We start from the raw sequence: 20,312 nt of genomic DNA, 5'->3' as shown, positions 1-20,312 counted from the left end.
TTCTGTGAACCGAGGCTAGTAGCATATATAGGCTAACTTTGTTTTATCAACGAGTATAAGGTATTAGTTGATGCCCGCACGATTTCATGGACCTCGTATTACATAGTGTGATAGGGGTATTAAAATAGTTGTGCACTCCATAGTTCCGCCAGTCAATAGAAGTGAGAGTGTATGTGGCTGTGGGATTAGCTGTTCGATTTTGGCGTAAGTTGGTCTTGGTCTGATCTCAATCCTGACCTCTCATCTTCCCGCACTCCGTGTCGATTCGATCTTGTCGACCTTGCGCGATCTACAACGCTTCTTGATATAACTTCGCGGTCCTGCTTCGGATCCTGCCCCGGCTTTCCTTTTTGGTATTTATTTACCTCAGGTTCAATTGAGGAGTATGGTGTTGAACTCAGCTTCTTGAGCCGACGCACTTCAGGAGGCGGAGATATCATATGACGGTTTGAAGCGCCGCGGCACTGTTGGTAACTTTCACCAAAACTACAGACCGGGCTGACTGCTTCGTCTTTCTCGTCCCAGGTCACTTCAATGATAGACAGCGCAGAATGAGGTGGTGTGGTGATGGATTTGATGCGGAAGCGTTGGTCGGCCAACGCAAATAGAGCGACCCAGTCATCACGGCTTCTCTCCTTGGCGTTTGCACACAGATGCATGAGAATATCGCAAGACCTTCGCAAATGAAGCTCGTTAGTTTATGGTTCTATGTATCCTTTTCGAGTATATGGCTTACATGGCAAATTGGTCGCTGACATGCCCAAACGGTTTCGGATCTTCGAGGCAACGTTCCAGGAGCAACAGCCGGGCACCCGGTTTGAGTGCTGGAATCTGGTTTTTGAGAATTTTTGCTGCGTAGCTATCAGGCCAGTCATGCAGAACGCACCGCCAGATATACACGTCGGCATTCTTTATCGACTGCTCGGTGAAGAAATTGTATCCGTGGAATTCCAGGCGCCCTTTGAAATCGGACGAGGCCTGTGCGACTCCTTGGGCGATGACGTCGGGAAGATCCTCGACGATAGCCTTCTCGATCCCTACATAGGCTTGCAAAATTGCTTTGCACAATGTGCCTGTGCCCCCTCCAACATCGACAATCACTCTCGGACACCACCTTGATTTTGTTTTTCTCCCATTGCCCCAGCCAAGGTGGTTGACCGTGTATGCAGGCTCCATGCCTGGGACTTTCATGGACCATGCCATGGCGTTGGCGAAGCGTTCCACGCGTTCTGGTTGATCTGAGACAATCGTGAAGAGGTCTTTGTCGCCCTTGCTTCCATTGGCGATTGCGAAGGCGCTTTCAGCAGGCTCAACCCCCCCAGGGAATTTTATCATGCTTTCTGATACTTTCAAAGCTGATGGGGCAAGATCTTCCGTCGCCGTGCCGATCCAGTCATGAAGTGTGGTAGTGGCGAGTATTGCCGAGGCAGCATTATGCTGGACCCTTCCGGGACAGGGCTCAGAGAAGATACGGAAAGAAATTGCGGAGCGCACATAGCGTCGAGCATTCACCTCAGAAAGTCCACACTTGGCACCAAGGTCCCTGTATGATATGAAATCCCCCAATGGAACATGCTTTGGGATCTGGAACTTGTATAAAACATTGAGTGTCGCCGTCCAAGCAGGCTGTGATTGTATTCCATCGTTAATAACATCTTCAGACAGCGAAGACCCAGAAGAATGACACCTACTCCCATAAATGACATGAAAAACACATGTCCAGCGGGCCCGACGATCAGGGACCTCAGCTCGTCAATGGCTTCCAGGAGTTCTGCCCGGCTGTTCTCCACTTGACTCGTATATGGTCCAGCGTAGTGGCTGGTGCCACATTCGAAAGACGGCTGTTGAATTCCGCAAGATTCGTAGTCATCGTGGATGGAGTTGGCATGAGCGGATATGATGTGTGCCAGCTGTGGCAGGGACCTCGTGAGTGCCATTTCATTCAACGCTCGACGTTTGAAGCAAAGGTAAAAGTAGGCACAGGCAGAGGGGCGGGATATTTTGAAACCCTAAACCAAAGGCTAGGTAGGGGCATTAGGCTCTTATAAGCACACGAAGTTTGTATTTAACCAGTAGTTGTTAATAAGAAGCCCAAGCAGTTACATTGCTGCCTTGAATAGGACTGACACATCCGAGCGAACGCTGCCATTACGTGGACGGTCATGCTCATCGTCTTGCCCGGAGGATTGCGGACTTCGAGCATGGCTGTAAAGCCGTAGGGAAAAGCAAATCACCAACTAAACCATCCATCGACACAGTAGCGCGAACCGGATTCCTGGGTCGACCGGGGGTTGTGCCAGCCATTCAGCTGGCTGGGCGTTGACCAGGGTGCCCACATCCCACTGCTACTGAGGGCCCTAATTGGCTTTCAGGCCCCTTGGAAGTTGCAACGGCGCACACACACTATTCGATGCAGGTCGCAAATTTTATCGAGTTGTTCTTTAGCACTCAGCCAAGGCTGCCTACGTGCCGGGATCGGTATGTAGGACTTACGGACCTGGGACCTCCAGCTGGCGAATGGAGTGCTGCCTTTCCGTATGTCGACGTGGATTGTATCGCTTACGATCCTCCACGCTTACGTTCAGTTGCGCATGTGAACATAACTGTAATCACCATATGATATCATACGCGCAGCTGCGGCTGGTTCCTAAATTATTCCTTGATTTCCTCGCAACTCGAGTCAAAAAGTGGCAGTGAGTGCGGCTTAGCTCCCATACGATAAGGCTTAAGACTGTCAGGCATCGCTATCAAGGTGCGACTTCTTTGTGTCCCCATGATCCAATCCTTCCAGGCTGTCTAGGACTAGCCATCCATGACTACGCAATGTAAGATTAGTGAACACTGCGATCGATTAACTGCCAACGTAGGAGGAGTGGTCGGCGACCTGTCCAGCGCCCCCGTTCGCTTAAGTGGAAAATAGGGTATCTACAACTGAGTTGAGATACGGACCTTGACTTTGTGAGACACAAAGCCAGGGCGTGGAAATTTATTGGTGTCGCTTATCTACGACATAGTTTAAGTGGCCAATCGGGACTATATGCCCATGTAGGGCGTCGGATGCTGTCCGATCTACTTCCCCGGATGTGGGTGACACACCATCGATGCAAGGAGACCCAGAAAAATGAGTGGTCACAAACATGGTATCACAAAGATCTGTTCCGATCAAGTCAATTTGGATCTGAAGACAGCTAAAATACCTATAATAGAAACGATGTGCATGAGGCTTCTGACAATTTGGTGCATGGTGGTGTAACGAGCCTGCAAAAACCTTCGCACAGGAAAATCAAAAGAAGCGAAGTTCGAAAGAGAGTGGTGGTACAGCTTTGCTGTGGAAAATTCCAGAGCCCTGTTTTAGACGCGGAAGGGAAGGGAAACTTCCCCGGGCGCATGGTATGTAGGAACCTTCATCTCCAGAGCTTCTCCGGAGTAGCCAAGGTCCTCGGCTGTGAGCATGGCACACTTTTCTCCGATCAGAAGAGCGGTGGAATAACTGGCATAAGTTACTAGGTTGACTCTTTGTAGCAATTTCGATGACGTACGTGTTGCAGCCCACATTATCAGGGCAGATACTGAGGTCGGCCACTTTCAGCCCTTTGACCCCGTGAACATTGAGACGCTCATCAAGAACTCCATGCTTGACGATGCTGTTTCCCTCCTTGGGCGCCATCGAGCAAGTCTGTGACCATGTTCAGCTACTGAAAATGTGTATACGTAGGGTAAGAGCTTACACCAAGGCTGTGCCATGTGGACTCGACATGTCTCTTAACCCACTCCTCAACCTGCTTAATATCGTCACTAGAATACTTCAGGTCCTCACGGATGAATGCCTTGTTGCTGTTCAGAATATGGGCTTCTGGCGTCTTGCTTGGCTCAGGGTTGTAGACACTCCAGCTGCCGTGCTGAAGACCGGCACTCAGGTTGCCTGGAAGTGCATAGCGCTTCGTGGTTTCGAGGTCCATGTCATTGGCCCGAGCAGGGGAATCATAATCGAAGAAGGGGTGCATGGCTTGGACCTCACCTGCATAGGCATCCATGCGGCGAGCCGTCTCGCGAGATTTGATATAGCCCCACACCATAGGTGCCATGTCCCGCTCATCATTCATGAAGCCAGTGTCAAAGTCTGGAGATGCGTAGGGGTCCGCTGACTTGATGTGGGTAGACCCTCTGGAGAAGGGGTACTCGAGGAAGTGGAACATGGTGAAAAACTTGCCAGGCGGCCTATGCAATAGTTAGGAAAAGTTTACCAATCTGAAAAGGGGTTGGTACATGAGCATATGATCGCCAAACCAACCAGCAATGACCGAGTAGTGCATGACGGGCTTGTCGGGCTTTTCCTTAAAGTATGACTCCCAGCCGTCTTTGAAATGCGGAGTAGGCCAAGAGGCCATCTCTTTCAGCTCATCGGCAGTCGGCCGAATCTTCACTCCAGCCTCGATACCATTCGTGGCCAGTGGTCCAGTACCTTTCAGCGCCCATTCATCGAAGACCTCTACATCGGTGTCAATGGCTAGATAATTTTGGATACTTTACGTAGATAACTTACGCTTCTGAACTTCGGGGACGCCTCTCACAAAGTCGTCAAAGCTATCGGTCTCAGGTTTGGCTCTGAAAACCGAGAATGTCAGGTAGTGGTCTTGAAAGTTCAAGCCCACCCCAGGAAGATCGACCTTGGGCTCAACGCCTGCTGCTTTGAGCTTCTCTGGGTCACCTGTAGAAATTAATAAGCCTTTCGGCTGCCTGTGAGCACTAAAAATGAGATGCAACTGGACCTACCAATCCCGGATCGTTGGAGGATTAATGGAGATGACAAAGTGCCTCCAGAAACGATTATCTGCTTGCGTGCCTTGAAAATGCGAGTCGAGAGCTGGTTGGGATGTAACGGCTTCGTGGGAACCGTTTGTACACCGACGGCGCGGCCATCCTCGATAATGACCTTGTCAACTTTCGTGTTGCAAGCAAGGTAGAGGTTGGAATGCACAGCCCGGGTTGAATGAATGTAAGCGTGTGCGCTATCGCTTCGCCGCCCGGTCTGAACCATCTTGTTAGTGTCCGTGACTCCAGATTTGGTGAGGTCAATCATACATCTCGGTTAATCCACTTAAGCCAATGCTCTGCTCCATGACCGGTGTGCAAGTCTTGTAGATCATCCACGGTCGGAATGTCTTGGGACTCAGTTGCTCGTAGAAAGTCATCCTTGATTGGGTAGGTGCTATGCAAGTTCAGCGAAAAACAGTATACTGTGTATGACTCCAGCCTACTAGTTTCCAAAAGAGACTTTGATGGGACCTTCGAATCCGTGGTCGTCTCTGTTGTGGCAAGCTCTCTGGTAGGTCTCATGCTTCTTCATTAGAGGAAGTAGCTCCTCAGTAGTCCATCCCTTGGCTTGGAAGTCGTCATAGTCCGAAGCTGAAGCACGGGTGTACATCTAAGGTCTGTCAGATACTAGAATGCCCCTTGGTTTAGGAAGGCACTAACCAGAAAATTGATGGAAGAACCACCTCCAAGGATATGCGCACAGGGCACAACGGCTTTCCGTCCAGCCAACCATTTGGACGGGCGAGATTCGTAGAATGATGCCGTCTTGGAGTCAAGTTTCATGTTCTTCGGGTAGATACCCGGTCGAAATACCCAAGGGTTGTTCAGGTTACTCTCACCAGCCTCTATCAGAAGGACCTTGAGGTTGTGATCCAGGTTTGCCAGCCTACCTTGTAAGCTCAATGAAACAGTGCGTGAGGCTGAGGAATAGCTATTCTAACTCACCTACCAGCCACCACGCAGCCGCAGCTACCACCTCCACACACAATAATGTCAAACTCGTCAGGTAGTGGACTCATATTGTTATCTGCCTCCAAATTTTGCTCTCGACCAAATATCTTGTGGAGCATGTTAGCAGAAGAAGATCACGACTCTTCGGGGGTTCTTAAACAAGAGAGGGGAGGAGGAGTGCGGCCGTATGGGTTTCTCAAAACGGAATGATTCCTGTGAGAACCTGCCAACATACATTTAACGCATACATGCTGCGGGTCGGCACCCAATAGACAAAACCGAATAGAGCTGCCTTGCTGCGGAGTTACATTTCAGAACTTTACTTTGCAGCCGAAACCCCTCACTCCTGCCCAATCTTCCAATCGAGACAGAGATGCGTATCATGTGATTATAAAGCTTGCATCATCTCGCAGATCTAGGCGTACCAGGTTGGCTCGGCTCTCCAACTTCTGATGTGACGTGGCCGGGCAGGTAGAAGCGAGATGGTCCTCTCAGTCGCTGGCTGTCCCATGGTAATTGGGTGTTGGGAAGGGGTTGGCCCAGGATACCAAGTGAGGGGCAGTTTGAATGAAAAATGGCAGTGACACGCAAGTGAATTGGCATTGCCGGCCTAATGGAAGTATCAATGTCCGTCAAGTTCAGAAATCCTGGCCCAGTCCGTGTTTGCACTATACGCCAAGCTGGGCAACCAAAACCTTGCCGCGTGTAGGGGAATATCTCGGTGAAGGTCGGCATCTTCAATATGGCCGACTATCTTTGATATTAGACTTCAGAGACTCCGCATAAGCCAAACGGTGTAAAATGATTGGCCATGGCCGTTATAGAACCTGCAGCTGTACCTTAGCCCGGGGATGGCAAAATGCGGGGGTGGAGCTCGATGAGTCTGAATCATGGAAATATTAGCCGTCAGCTCGAGGGATCTCCTGCATGTCCGATTTCCCCGCAGTGGTCTATATCCAGTCGGTTGTGGTGGTGTAGGCTGACCGACACCATGTATGTATACATACGCGGGGGGGCTTTCATGACTCGGAGACCTGAGTTCGGTACCTTGCCGGGTCCTAGGGCGCTCGTGGTAAAACAACAGCGGCTTGCTTGTGTATTAGATCTCCAGAGAGAGTAGCGAGCCACCAAGAGTGTGGTCATTATAATGAGCGGGATCAATGGCTAAGCGGCAAACAGGTACTCCACTGTCTTTACTGTCCCGCCATCATCCTTGGACTATTGTCGGACTGCAACCCCAGAAAGACTGCGCACCAGCTAGAGCTCACTGGTCTCGCTTGAAATCATGCAGCCTGACCGGGAGGCGCGAGCTGAGGTGAACTCTTCCTATCTCCGTCGAGAAAAGCCGCCAATGTACTGTCTCCGATCATCACCACCGGCCATGCAAGGAGAGCTTCAAATGCAGATGGCTCATTGTGGACGGGTTCCCGCTAACCATCACTGCACCCAAGATTGGGGACTGGCCACTCAGGGGCTCTGCCCATGGATAAGCCGGCTCCTGCTGACGATGCTTCAAAGCTTCTCCGCATTTCACACGAACAACCAAGACCTTGCCGGGACCAGTTGTCCATAGGGATGGTGCGGGGAAGGTCCTGGACATCGGCAGAGAAGCTCCCACGACTTACACATTGCTTCATCGTTTGTGCGACACCTTGCACGAACGAGATGAGGCCCGGTTCTGCGGGCGCTTTGCCGGGCTGACAATGGGCTTGGAGGGGTGAGGTTTGCAGTCCTTTCAGTCGGTTCATGCATCCCTTTCCCATTATCAGGGCGACGGAGCCGCAAGTCACCTCGACCCACCGTCCAATGCATGGGGCGGAAGCATGCCGCTGTCCAACTTTTCCAGCAGGCCGGGGTTGGCTACAGCACGCACTTCGAAGGGTCGAGCAAAGATGGCCGTCGAGCCCGGCTCCACCGAACTGCAGTGAGGCACAGTACGCAGTCTTGGATGCAAGACGCATCCTTGCGACTCCGGCTCCTCGGTCTGCATGCCTCGAGAAGTAGGTTCGCGGTTGTAACTATGGCCAAGCTGTCGGCACCGCAGGGTCACAACAGAAGCGGGTTTGGCTGAAGCCAATGACCACAGCCGGCTTGTGCTACCGAGCAACACCGGACCGGAGCCGCCGAGCTGGAGTGAGAACTGCGTTGACAACAGGTAGCGTTGACAAAAGGTAACGTTGGAGCAGACTACCACCCAAAGCAGGCTTCCTTTCAATTACTTCGGAGCAGCAGTTCGGCAACATGGTAATTATAGTTACAAACGCTGCCAGCCTCAGCCTGAACGTCGACTGCACCCTGAGCCGAGTAGAGAATCTTATTTTCACCGTCCACAACCTCGATATACTGGATGCCTGCCCGCATGCCGGGTGTGCTGAAATAGTTCAGTCCAGCAGAAAGACTACTCTTCCAGATCAGCTCCCCGTCGCTCCACACCTGCGCCTTAACGCCTGCCACCCCATCGTTCACCACGATGGCCCAGTTGACTGCATCCTTGGCTGCGCCAGACCCCGACGGCTTGCCCAAGCTGTCGGAGGAGCATGACGCGCTCGTCAGTATCGTGCGGTACCACATTGAACCGATCATGGCCTTGCCAGAGGGCGGCCGCATTCCGCTCGCGTCGACCCCATTCTTGAACGCGGTGATAAATGAAGTGATCAGCGGCTGCCAGCCAGTGTGGGGAAACCCGGCATTATTGGCGTAGGCTAGGATCTCTGGTGTGAGGCCTTCATTGTGGAGCTCGCTGATATAGTGGCTTTCACCTGCATCATTCCAAGTGAGAATCTCTACAAACTCGGGTAAAGTATGGAGTGCCAGGATCTGAGTCATGCGCTCAGGCAGGTTAACCTCGCCCGCTCGATACCAGTGATTACCAGACCAATGCTTGTACTGCAAGCTGGAAAGGCCTATCATGTACGACTTTCCAGCCTTGTGAGCCGACGTCATGATAGCATCGTCCTGACTTGTGCTGACATTTGACGTCGTATCGCTTGTGGACGGCCATGTCGTCTCCCAGCTAAAGATGCCATGGACAACCCCTCCCCAGGCCCCCAGCCAGTCGTCAAAGTTGGTGTAATAATCCAATCCATCGTCAAAGTCAGGCACGAAGTATACATCTCTCTCTAGCTTGGCCAGGAAGTCTGGCCAGTACTCGGGACCCGTACCTGCGGCGCTGAAGGTGCTCAGAAAGGGTAGGTTCTTGTAGGTATAATAGTTGGCGTTACTGATATACCGGTTGATCAGGTTCGTGAAATTGTATGCATTCTTGTCTTGCGCCAAGTCCATGCTGAAGAAAAACTTGAGATCAGTTCCAGAAGCAGCTGTAAAGAGCTGACTGATAGAGTCTAATGCCCACAATGCGGAGGCGTCCCCAACGTTGAGAGCGAATCCGGTGATACCCATCGCCAATGCTGCCTTGACATCGTCGGCCGCGTGGGTCGTCCCACCATCAAGACCTTGCACCTGAATTTGTCAGGCTTGTTTGTAGGAGTATTTTGGCCCGAGGCGCTTACCATGTAGTGAGCAAAGACATCTCGTGCTGCTGACGCATGGATCAATGCCGCAACAAGTGTGCATAATATAGATCGATACATGACGAGAACAAGAATCGAAGCTGTCGACTGGGATTTCAAATCACAACAGTGGCCTGTACGTTCGGGCAAGTTGATTTCGAAGAAGTTGAGAAGCTTGTCTGATAGTTATAATGACCGTCGGCGACCTTAGTGGGGAATTTGACATCGATCTGCCCCACGGATATGAGCATACGCTATGCTATGGGCTTTGGGGTTTACGGTGAACGTAAAGACAACGAGTAAATCCAATTAAATCCAATGATTCTCACTCTATGTATATTGCCTTTAGGAGACCTCCAAGTTTCCTTGCCATGTCCCCTTCGACTCCTGAGCATCGTTTCCTTTTTGCAAGCTGATACATAGATTGGGCAAGCCCGGCGCAGCGATTGATCAGGGCCTCATGCATCCTGGCCTTTAGTTGGAATCCTCATCTCGGGCGTCATATCCGCACGAACGTGATTTGTGGGGTCTCAGGTACTGGCCACTAGAAGGATTGCGCTAGAGGCGCAGTGAAACATTCGACCCTTTAGGGCCGAGGAGCTGCTCGGGACCGAATTACTACTGGGGTTATATTTAGAATCCTGAGCCGCCACTGTTTCTGCCATACGGTTTTAACATCAGTCGCCTGGTGCTAGAGTTTAGGATACCAAAATACTTTATTTTTAATATAGAATTTTACTTTCAACCAATCCCATTAGCCTCTATAACAGAGGAAATTCAGGGTCGAGGAATTTGCCCAGATATAATCCAATTGCATCTATTGGCGAGTGGCCTTATTAACAAATAAATATTTTCTAACCACCTACCTTGCAACCCCGGGCCCTGCCATTTGGTTTGTTTTCGAACTTGAGCTAGATATTCTGGTCGTACGATGGAGATTGGAAAGTGGGATGGTGGAAACAATACTATAGCCAGCCCGCTTTCTCATTTAGATCCCCGAGGTCGCCGATCGATATCGTTTCCCCCGAGACGGCTCTTGCATAAGTTATGTCTTGGGCATAAGTGCAATGGCAACTGCACGATTTGAACAGTAGCGCAGGCATTCAAGGCAGGCAAGAACTGCCCAAAATACGGCACACGTCTGCTGGCTATGGAAGGAAAGTAGAATAGCTCTAAAACTAGATCAGCGCCTCTCTCCTCATTCCCAAGACATGTCATTTTGTGCATTGGGTGCCCGCGCAATACATTATTGCATTTGTCTTGACACAACTTGAATGTAATGTATGTAAACAAATTAACATAGGCTTTAGAATAGCGTGAACATAAATCCCAATTGCCTACATGTGTACGCTAGTGGCGCACCGTAGAGAAAGATTGTCAGCATACTGACCACGTTTTTTCCTCCGTGGATTCAACAATTGACACTGAAGTGGAATAATCTTGGCAAGTAAGCCCCATAAATCCTTCGTAGCTCAATATACCTGTGGCTCTAAAGCTCCGCGGCCACTAACCTTTGTTGGCTCTGGCACTCGAACAAGTGGCTTAAAGGCTCCACCCACGTCTACAGCATCTACCCAATTGCCGTGAATCTGCCCCCGGAGATACAACGGCATTTTGATGATGGCGATGGGCTTGGTGAAGTTCCGACTGTCCAGAATCACCAGGTCGCTGCTTCGTTGCTCGATATGTTGGACCATGCTCAAGATCCAACCATCCCCTTCCGGGCTGCTCTTACTGCGTGGGATGAAGATTGGCTCTTCAACCACACATGGATGTCCAGGCTTGAAGAATTCCGTTGTTCCTGCTGCCTTGTCAACCTTGGCCAAAGCGTTAAGCGACGTGATCATAGGCAACCCATTTGCTGGTATATCGGGGGCTGCCACGGGGAGGTATATGATGTTGTACTTCCTGCCCATCAGGCGTTCATCAATGCGTGGAAACTCTGAAGTAAGTGGAACGACGACCTCAGGATCGGGGACAGTGCTGTTAGTTGGTTGTGATAAATCAAGCTCCCAACGGACAAAATCACTTTCAGGGTTTGGGTCGGCAGGCAAGTCAGCCTCGCTGGCCCAGTCTGGGAATAAATTCCCATACACCCGAGAAGTCTCGATATACACCTTGCCTGATTTATCTTCCCAAGCAGCTGCCGAGTGTACAAGGAAAGCATTCCGGGTCCACTGATACACACGTGACTCCCCAACTTCCCAGCCCGAGGGTACTTTATCGGCGCGCCTCGGTATGACCTGAAACGTCACATTTCGATCATTAGTCCATTTCCAGTGCTGCCCACCCCCCTTCATGGCGTTTACGTCTGACTGAAATGGCCACATGAACAGGATGATGAAATTCGTGGTGATGGCACAGTCATGGATTGGGGCAGGCCAGGGCGCATGGTTCCATTGTACATCCTTGACGGTTCCATCTCTTGTGATACTATACGTGACGACGTCATCCGAGCCTAGTTCCTTGGCCTCATAACCATAGACAACCAGTTCCTCAGAAAATGGGTCGACCTTTGGATGTGCAGAGAATGTCTTCCCGGGAGACTTGAAAGGGTCATATGCGCGAGTCGCCAATGTATCTGGATCCACGGCGTAAGGCAACCCACCTTCTTTCAGAGCGAGGATGTGCCCGCTCCAATGAACGAGGTTCGTATTTGCGGTAGAGTCCACAGCTGCACGAACGCAGGGATGGTGGGTGTATGGGTTGCGGTATAGACCAAACAGACGTTTATTGGCAGCCCGCTCAAGTCGGAGCCGTTCTGTGTCGACATACCTCACTTTAAGGTCAACCTTCCCGTCGTGGATGCGGAACACAGACATTTTCCCGTCACCTTCGACAGGTGGATTCCCTTCCATCAGCGGGTAGAAGGGATCGACCATCATACGATAAAAAGTGCCATCGATCTGCTGGGGGATCTCCCCGAAGACAGGCAAATTGGCCATATCACCTTCGACTCTACCAAGCGCGCCTAGGTTAGCTAGTCCTTTTGCTGCTGGTAGGGTTGGCTCAATGCCGAAGTTGTCGGGCTTGGGCGGCGCCATTATGTATTGGGCCCGTAGAATGAACTGATTGGTGTCGTGTTACAACGTGTGCATATGAAGGTTCGATATCAGCTCAAACCAAAGATCCAGATCAAGGGCTGACGGAAGAGTGTAAATATATATGTAAGCTTCAGGGCCGGGACGCTAAATAGCCAAACCTGTCCCATGCGAATCATCACCTCGTCTGATGCTTACTTAACACAAAAGTGCGATCTATGTACTTGCAATCCACACAACTACCGAAGCGGCATGTCGTTGACCGCGGGGAGTGGGCCTGCGACTGCCGAGTTGGGTCAACGTCTGCCGACCCTGAACTTGGAAGTGCGATGAGGGCTTAGGAACGGAGCCTGCGTTGATTTCCAAATGTAATCTCTCCACATGAGACGCTTGGCGTCTTGAAGTACTTTGAACGAATGCTCTGGACGCTGTTGGGCGATGAGGAAATGGGTCTGTATTCAAACTTAGCGCCATGATATTTTTGACGCAATGATGTCAATCAATAAATACAAACATAAAGCCATAGATTAAATGTCCGCGAGTAGTTGAAGGCACCAGTATTCAACATATCCAATTGTGTATACTCCCACGTTCCTATTCTGGGTTGAGTGTCTCGTGTAGTTGGGGCGATAGAAGGGGGTAGCGGAGACTGGAAGCCGCCCGAGGTTCCGTCCCCTGTGTCCCGTCCGTCCGCAAGGTTTGTGGAGGCGGGGCCGGTTTAGTTCCCGCAGCACAATAAACTTCGACTTAAGGCTTGGCAAAGACGGCTCTTGTGCTGTCCTCAGGTAAGGGCCGGCTTTCTCTAGGAACATTCTCGCGAGTATCGATCAGCTTTTCCATCTTGATATAACTTTACCAATCTGCCGCGTCGTTAGAGGCCTCGCTGTGCTTCATTACCGATTCAGTGCAGTATTGATACAATCACTGTCGAGTGCATGCAACAAAAAGAATACGCGCTTCCTTATTTGGACCGAAGTACAGTGCATAACAAGATGTGTCGGACGACTCAATCTCGCGGTGCGCTTCCTATGTGCTAGTAACAGGTACTAGAAGTCAAGACTCCATCCATGCCGGTGCTCATTCAACAGTCAGTATCACTGAGGAAGAGTGCATGCGACTGAACACAATTTCATCAAGTTGCGATGTGCCCAAGTAGAGAAACACCCATAATGTGCGATTGACAACTCCAGCGGCATGCCACATACATTCCTGGGAACCACTAGATGCAGGGCATGCCCACGTTTTACTCAAATTGAATCACAGCCGCATACAGAAGGATGGTGCTCGACTTGGATCAAGAGTTGCCAATCGTGGGGCACACAATGGCAGACAGTGAGATGTGCCATGCCTAGATAAGGAGATGAAGCACGGCCGTCACGGCCATCTTCCATTTGGAATTTGATCGCTCGGCGCCCAGTCCCAGGTCAACAATAACATGTCTACGGGCGAAAGATGTCCACACAGACTCGTTTGGTTAGTATGTGTGCACCATTACTAGAAGTGCGAAGTGCGAAGTGCGAAGAGTTTGACAACATGTCATTATTAGTCGATCCCATAGTCTGAGAAAGATGGACATTCGCTGTTGGGAGTTTTGGTATGGAAAGTCGACGATACAACCCTTGCACGAAGCGTGGAAATACATGACAGACGACTTCGACAGAAGGTTAATTGTGGATCGATGGCAGTTCAAGTAACCTCCATTGTCCACTTTGCAAAACCAGCAGAAGCGACAAAGTGAACTCACAAAATTGACCACTGGGGACGCATCGACCCTGGAATTTTGCTCCAAAAAAGGGTTTCGGTTTGAGAATAGGGTCGCCAGTCGCCAAGTCCAAGGACGTTCTGCTCCGAGGCCACCCTGATATCCTGTCTCATGTTTTGGACATGTACATGGGTATTGGCAAAGTGGTGCCAGGAAACCGAAATTGGAAACAAGCATTTGCCAAGTTTTGCCAAGTTTCTCCGTCCCATGACGTTGGTGATCCTGGCTGGGCGGTCCTGTGGGGAAGCCCCAATGCCACCCGCGTCTGTGGATCACGATTCAGCCCGTTTGAGACATGCGGAAACGCCTGACAACAATTGTGATTGGCGAGAATAGCAGCTATGGCATTTTTTTAAACTCCTTCTTTGGTCTCGGCTAGCTCTGCCGAAGGTGCGCGCGGGCACGATGCAGCTCTGGGGCTTTTAAGGAACGACAGCAACATGACTACGTAGCTGAACGAGTGACGTCAATCCTAGGGTCGACCGTGATGCGGCTCCTGACAGCTTAATGTCAGGCTCTAGACACGTCTAATTAGCAGAAGGAAATTACCCGCCGCAGCACGCCGCTTCTCCTTGGTATATATCGCTCCCAGGGCAGTCCCGAGTCTCGTCCAGACGCTTCTTTTCTCACAACAATTGCCAGGACTCCACACCCTACGACTAGTACCTGTCTATAATCTACGTCGAGGCCAAAGACCCTGGTAGGGTCTTCTCTGAGCGCCAATCCCCTCAGGCATTCCATTGTGATCGTGCACACATCCGATCTCGCCATGGGTCTCTTCAGCCATAAGTCACGCCAGGAACCTGGACACACCAGCACTACTACAGCCGGAGCCTCCTCATCCCGCGCGGGTCTCTTTGGGAAACGAAGAGACCATGTCAACGAGTCGTATAGTATGGCTACGAAACCGCGCTTTGGCCAATGGCTGAAATATACCTGGCTTGATATACTCACCATGGTTATCATGGGTGTCATCGGCCTCGGTGTAAGTTTTTGCTCCATCTGGCAATGATCAGTATATTGCGTTCATCAATTGACTCAATGGTCTAGGTCTACGAAGCTCATCCCGCCCCGACTCGATCCTTCCCTGTTACCTTCTCAGATGGAGAGATTGTGTTCCCTGAATTCGGATATCCCCTGCGCAAGGAGATTGTACCCATTTGGGCTGCTGCGCTATTGGCCGCCTTGGTCCCGATCGTGGTCTTTCTGTTTATGCAAATTCGCATACGATCATTCTGGGACGTTAATAATGCTGTCATTGGACTCCTCTGTGGGTACTCAGCTTTCTTTGTGCTTTTGGCGACGCAAGGAAACTGCTAGGCAGAGTCCAGTGATGTTTGCACTAGTCTTGGGACATCTCCATTCATGGCTTGTGTTGCCCGCCCCCCAAAAATATAAAGGCTAATATTATGTCCTTTTAGACTCCCTCATAACTGCAGCTGTATTTCAGGTCTTCCTCAAGTGGCTCATTGGTGGACTTCGGCCGCACTTCCTGGCCGTTTGCAAGCCCGACCTCAGCCTCGCAAGCAATAATCCTGGGGATGTTGGTGCTGGATACAATGGTGTCGGTTACACCAACGTTTACTACACCAGAGAAATATGCACCGGCGACATCAACGAGATCGATGATTCTCTCGAGTCATTTCCGTCTGGGCATACCACTGCCGCATTCGCAGGCTTCGTCTACCTGTACCTATACCTAAATGCAAAGCTCAAGGTCTTTGCCAACTATCACCCAGCTATGTGGAAGTTGATCGCCGTCTATGCCCCAATCCTGGGTGCAACCCTGATTGGAGGTGCCCTTACCATAGATGAGTATCATAACTGGTACGATGTTGTTGCAGGAGCTATCATCGGCACCGTCATGGCCTTTTCGTCCTACCGCATGACGTATGCTGCCATCTGGGACTGGCGTATTAATCACATTCCTCTCAGCCGCGGAACTCCGTTTGCCTATGGCGGTGGTGCTGAGTTAAGCGATGCACTTTGGACACGAAAGGTTGGCTGGGGTAGCGGCAGCGGTTTCCAGCACGGAGAGAAGAACGCGCACACTGGCCATGGCGCCTACAGTAACGGCGTTGGCCATCGCAAGCCTGTCGGCAATGGTACGGGACCTGCCAGAGCTGACGAGATGGTTTAGTCAGATTATGTCGTTCTCCCAAGTTTATTCAGGCTCTGCTTCATACGTAACGAAACTTGCGATATTGGGTAAATAATGGCGTTTTCGTCGACAAATACAGTCCTGGTTTCGACAAGACCAATATGTGTAATATATGCCGAAGACATGTCTGGATGCTGCTAGCTAAGATACCCCCAAATCCAACTTGATCAAATTAGTGTACGTTGTGGTTGTAAACGTGAAGTATATCGAGATAGGCCATGTTGACTCGGGAGTTGGCTGAGTCCTATATTACTTTGGTAGTAGATCAGTCACAACGGTCTAGGAAGAATAGCATGTTCATGTTTAGCGAATAGTTAGAGACCTTAAGTGTTGGTCCTATACCGTTCGCTAACCTTTGCAAACACCCACCTTCAATCGTTCAAGCAGGAAAAATAGCGCTTGATCTCTTGATTGCTGGGCCATCACGGCGGACGAGGAAGTCAATACTAGCCCATTTCGTGAAATTGAAGGTCTGGAATGAAAATCGACTCATTGCGCATGAAGTAGCGAAATTTACTGGCAAGTGAAACTAGGATCACAGAGAAACTTAAGTTTCCGCACGTTAATTCAATTTCATATGACCTATAGTGTGACTGCAATCCTACTGGCCAACGTAATTGATGCCTGGTTATGCATATCAGGCGTTGTTTTCAATGTCATCCTGTAAGGACAATCAGAAATCATAAAGAAGTCTCTTTTCAACCTTCTAGTCACCCCTCTGAGTCAAATGTAGTTTCTAAGAGCTTCGTTTAGAACTCCAGTTATGTAGGACTCCCATCATTGTGCCCTAGTTGTATTTTGTACAACTACAAGTCGCTCTTGAAACAACCAGTTAGAGGTTCCCGTGGGATTTTATCTGACAGATGCAAATGTTACCCCTTGTTTGATCCATGAACTGTCATCGGGGGCGCCAGGGACGATTTGTGCTGCCCCAGGCTGGGGAGTTGGTCAGCGACAAGGTTGCCAGTCGTATGATGGACCAATGAGGCCGGCCGCTGGTGGAGGGATCGCGAGCCTCCAACTTTTTTTAAGGCAGAGCTGAGGTTTTTCCTGACAAGAGAACGACTTTTTGTAACTTCCTGTGGTTGGCTGCGCGCTGCCCAGGCGTTTCAGAGCCGCGGAGGTGCATCCGATATTTATAATCCGCTGCCAATACGTTTATTGCGGCCAAAAGAGGAATTCAGGGCCAACCAGTCCTAGAGAGGCTCACAACCGGAGAGTATAAGATCTCTGATCACCGCTGAGGATTGGAATGCTGACGTTCACCCAAGCTCATCCACTTCCATCAAGATCCATACATGGTCTTTGATCTATGAGTCAGTCATTGTCCACGCCTCATTTCATACCTTTTTGACCCCTACATAACAACTTGACAATGCGCTTGTTTACTCTTGTTATCTCTACTACGTCTGTTTGGAATGCGTATGCGCAGGGAATTGCACCCACACCGGTAGCCCCTCGGGACTTGAACAGTTGTTCAACCGAGGCCAACAAATTCACTTCCAAGTGGGCAACTACAACAGCCCCAGCATCACTAGTTTCCGCGTTTGGCGCAGCTTCCATTGATGCCTGCGCCATGCCGACCATAACAGGAACAAACAGCGTGGAGGCCAGCCATTGGTACAGCTCCGTCCAGAGCGAGTATATCAGCGAGTTCCGTAATGTCTATTCGGTTTGCAACGACGTTAGCGGGTTTACACAAGTACTGAATGCTGTCTTCTCGGCTGTGGCAACTGGCCCTGCATGTAGCAGCATCTATGCTCAGGTAACCAGCGGCATTAGCACCAAGAACGTGGCTCCCCGGGAAACCGGCCTTCCGTTGGCTGCCGCTGCACTGGCTGCTGGATTCGCAGTAGCTGCTTTCTAGAGATCAAGCTTGGGATTATCGTCCGGTGCGTCGATATGAGCTTTAGAAGTGCATTCGAAGTGAAGCCAAATATCAAGGTGTATCAGGGACAGTCCGTGCTTGATGTGGTACCTCGCTTGGATATGTAGAGATATTTCGGGTGGGAAGAGGTTCAATATAATTACGTTCTGCATTTCGAAGATTGAGCACAGGGTGGTCATTAGACGTTTTGTGTACCAAGAAGCATGTCTCATACTGGAAATACTGTGAAACGCAGAGAAGGTAGGGGTATGAGTAGCGTTTCGGTGCTGAGGTGTTTCCACATGGGACCTGAAGGATTATTAACTCGGGATGCTTCCAAGCTCTCAACAGTGAAAAATATGTCCATCAAAGACAGTTTATTGGTGATTGAGGCTCTAGACTACCGCAGCAGTCCTCAACACATAGTCTGGGTCGATGATATACTGTTGAAACACGCACTCTCAATTTCTCGGTGCCACTGGGCTTTTGAACTGCATGTTGCGGCAGAGGACGATCCCCACTCGCTCTTTTAAATCCTACAATTATGAAAGCGAGCCTGCAATATATCTTACATACTTGCTTCAGTACGTGGCAGTGCACTCAATCTCGACATCGACATTCAAAGGCAATGTCTTGACTGCGACGCACCTGCATATGGCTTAGCGTTTGTATAAGACAAGAATTCCAGGGGGATTGCTTACGTTCGGCATGGCTTGGTCTCTCCCCAGTACGTCGAGTATATCTCGTTCATGGCAGCGAAATTGTCCATGTCTGAGAGGAAGACATTGACCTTGACAACCTTGGTGATGTCTGAGCCAGCAGCTTCGAGGATAGCTGTGAGATTCCTGATACATTGGTGCTTCAGAAAGGTCAGTTGGCAGTTGCGGGATTCTTCAATGTTCAGTGGCTACTGACGGTATGAGCTTGGATATCGCCTTCAATGATCTCCATGGTGACCGGGTCCATGGGCACAGCTCCAGACACGAAAACGAAGCCATTTGCCTTGATGGCCTGGCTGTAGATGCCGGGCAGAGCTTTGGGGGCTTTGTCGGTTACGACGGCTGTCTTTTCTGCCATTTTTTGCAAGTGGCCAATAGTTGATTGAAGAGGTTGATGTGAGCGAAACAATCAGGCTAGAAGGCTTATGTCAATAGATACCGTACCTCAGCAAGTGTTTAGCTGAAGAGGCTCAAATACCCTGTCTCCGATCGAAGTCAAAGATGGCCCCAGTATTGGGGGTACAGGTGCGGGGGACCTTGATGGCACGTTGCAACACCACAAGCCTAGAAGCACAGTACAAAGGTAGGGACCTGACTGTTGTCTGACTGACTAGTGTTAGATACCTTGATAGGATCATACGTACTCCAGGGGCCTAGTAACGCACGGTATCAAATAACTTACGTCAGGGTGTTGACTCGCAGAATTGATGGTCGGCCCACCTTGAGTTAACTTTCTGGCCCATTGAATGGCCATTGGCAAGACTGGCAGTTTGCAATGGTGCCTACCCTGTGTATTAATTGCAGCACTGGTCTCGGCGATGCCGATAGCGGAGGCCCTAGTATACAGATGCCAGTTTGGTGCCTGGTCAGGCTGGTGCAGATAAGAATGCGCCAGGGCACCCAGGGCACCTTTCTCCGCCAGTGGGATGTGGGGATGTGTCCGCGGTAACCTGGGAACTGATACGGCCATGGTTACTAACCACAGTTACTCATTCAACTGAAGATCTAGTCAGGGTGCTGCCCTGGGCCGACCTGGGCGAGCTGGGGCCAGAGTCGAGACAGTGGAGAGTTCAGAGTGTCCATGCCTGGCAACCCAGGAGACCCAGCACGCCCCCAAAGACCCCCAAAGCCCCCCCAATCTCCCCCAATGGATCCATGGATGTCTCCAGCTTCTAGTTACTTATCTTACCCCAAATTGGAGCTCGAGAGCCGAGTCTGCGCTGCCTGGGGAGCCTGACTGGTGGTGGAAGCGCTACCCCACACCGCCGTTGAACCCTGTAGTCTAGCGCCCGACGGATGGCGTCCGACACTGATCCATGATACGGGCCAGCCAAGCCCCAGTAAGCCCAGTACCCCAGGTCGCACTGTCAGTTCGGTGCGACAACACGGATTAGTGACATAGCTACAGGTAGCACAGCAGGGCCATGGGTGCAAATAGCTCTTATCTCGCCGCCCGTGTCCGTGTCAGTGTGATGCGATTGCCGATC

General features: G+C 50.6%; 7 protein-coding genes across 7 annotated transcripts; 2 read left to right on the top strand and 5 right to left on the bottom strand.

The window, feature by feature from the left end:
• Positions 1-185: 185 nt before the first annotated feature.
• On the bottom strand, positions 186-1,937 carry JN550_011700 (uncharacterized protein; the record flags this gene model as incomplete). Its single annotated transcript, XM_049310094.1, has 3 exons — positions 186-675; positions 737-1,626; positions 1,692-1,937. 3 exons carry the CDS (start codon positions 1,935-1,937, stop codon positions 186-188), a joined length of 1,626 nt encoding a protein of 541 aa, XP_049166326.1.
• A 1,414-nt stretch (positions 1,938-3,351) lies between these two features.
• JN550_011699 (uncharacterized protein) lies at positions 3,352-5,885 on the bottom strand (the record flags this gene model as incomplete). Its single annotated transcript, XM_049310093.1, has 10 exons — positions 3,352-3,490; positions 3,540-3,676; positions 3,729-4,218; positions 4,288-4,489; positions 4,544-4,708; positions 4,774-5,029; positions 5,083-5,209; positions 5,259-5,425; positions 5,476-5,701; positions 5,761-5,885. 10 exons carry the CDS (start codon positions 5,883-5,885, stop codon positions 3,352-3,354), a joined length of 2,034 nt encoding a protein of 677 aa, XP_049166325.1.
• A 1,667-nt stretch (positions 5,886-7,552) lies between these two features.
• JN550_011698 (uncharacterized protein) lies at positions 7,553-9,356 on the bottom strand (the record flags this gene model as incomplete). Its single annotated transcript, XM_049310092.1, has 3 exons — positions 7,553-7,953; positions 8,025-9,225; positions 9,276-9,356. 3 exons carry the CDS (start codon positions 9,354-9,356, stop codon positions 7,553-7,555), a joined length of 1,683 nt encoding a protein of 560 aa, XP_049166324.1.
• Positions 9,357-10,747: 1,391 nt separating this feature from the next.
• On the bottom strand, positions 10,748-12,319 carry JN550_011697 (uncharacterized protein; the record flags this gene model as incomplete). The annotated part of the gene is made up of 1 exon (XM_049310090.1): positions 10,748-12,319. One exon carries the CDS (start codon positions 12,317-12,319, stop codon positions 10,748-10,750), a length of 1,572 nt encoding a protein of 523 aa, XP_049166323.1.
• Positions 12,320-14,847: 2,528 nt separating this feature from the next.
• On the top strand, positions 14,848-16,218 carry JN550_011696 (uncharacterized protein; the record flags this gene model as incomplete). The annotated part of the gene is made up of 3 exons (XM_049310089.1): positions 14,848-15,063; positions 15,129-15,348; positions 15,500-16,218. The coding sequence occupies 3 exons, from the start codon at positions 14,848-14,850 to the stop codon at positions 16,216-16,218; spliced, it is 1,155 nt and encodes a 384-aa protein (XP_049166322.1).
• Positions 16,219-17,614: 1,396 nt separating this feature from the next.
• Positions 17,615-18,106, top strand: JN550_011695 (uncharacterized protein; the record flags this gene model as incomplete). Its single annotated transcript, XM_049310088.1, has 1 exon — positions 17,615-18,106. One exon carries the CDS (start codon positions 17,615-17,617, stop codon positions 18,104-18,106), a length of 492 nt encoding a protein of 163 aa, XP_049166321.1.
• A 581-nt stretch (positions 18,107-18,687) lies between these two features.
• Positions 18,688-19,183, bottom strand: JN550_011694 (uncharacterized protein; the record flags this gene model as incomplete). The annotated part of the gene is made up of 3 exons (XM_049310087.1): positions 18,688-18,754; positions 18,808-18,965; positions 19,022-19,183. The coding sequence occupies 3 exons, from the start codon at positions 19,181-19,183 to the stop codon at positions 18,688-18,690; spliced, it is 387 nt and encodes a 128-aa protein (XP_049166320.1).
• Positions 19,184-20,312: the final 1,129 nt, after the last annotated feature.

The sequence above is a fragment of the Neoarthrinium moseri genome (genome assembly GCF_022829205.1).
Source record: "Neoarthrinium moseri strain CBS 164.80 chromosome Unknown scaffold72_Wmoseri_CBS_16480, whole genome shotgun sequence".
Classification (NCBI taxonomy): Eukaryota; Fungi; Ascomycota; class Sordariomycetes; order Amphisphaeriales; family Apiosporaceae; genus Neoarthrinium; species Neoarthrinium moseri.
The sequence above is the reverse complement of the archived record's forward strand: the minus strand, read 5'-3'. Positions and strand labels throughout refer to the sequence as shown.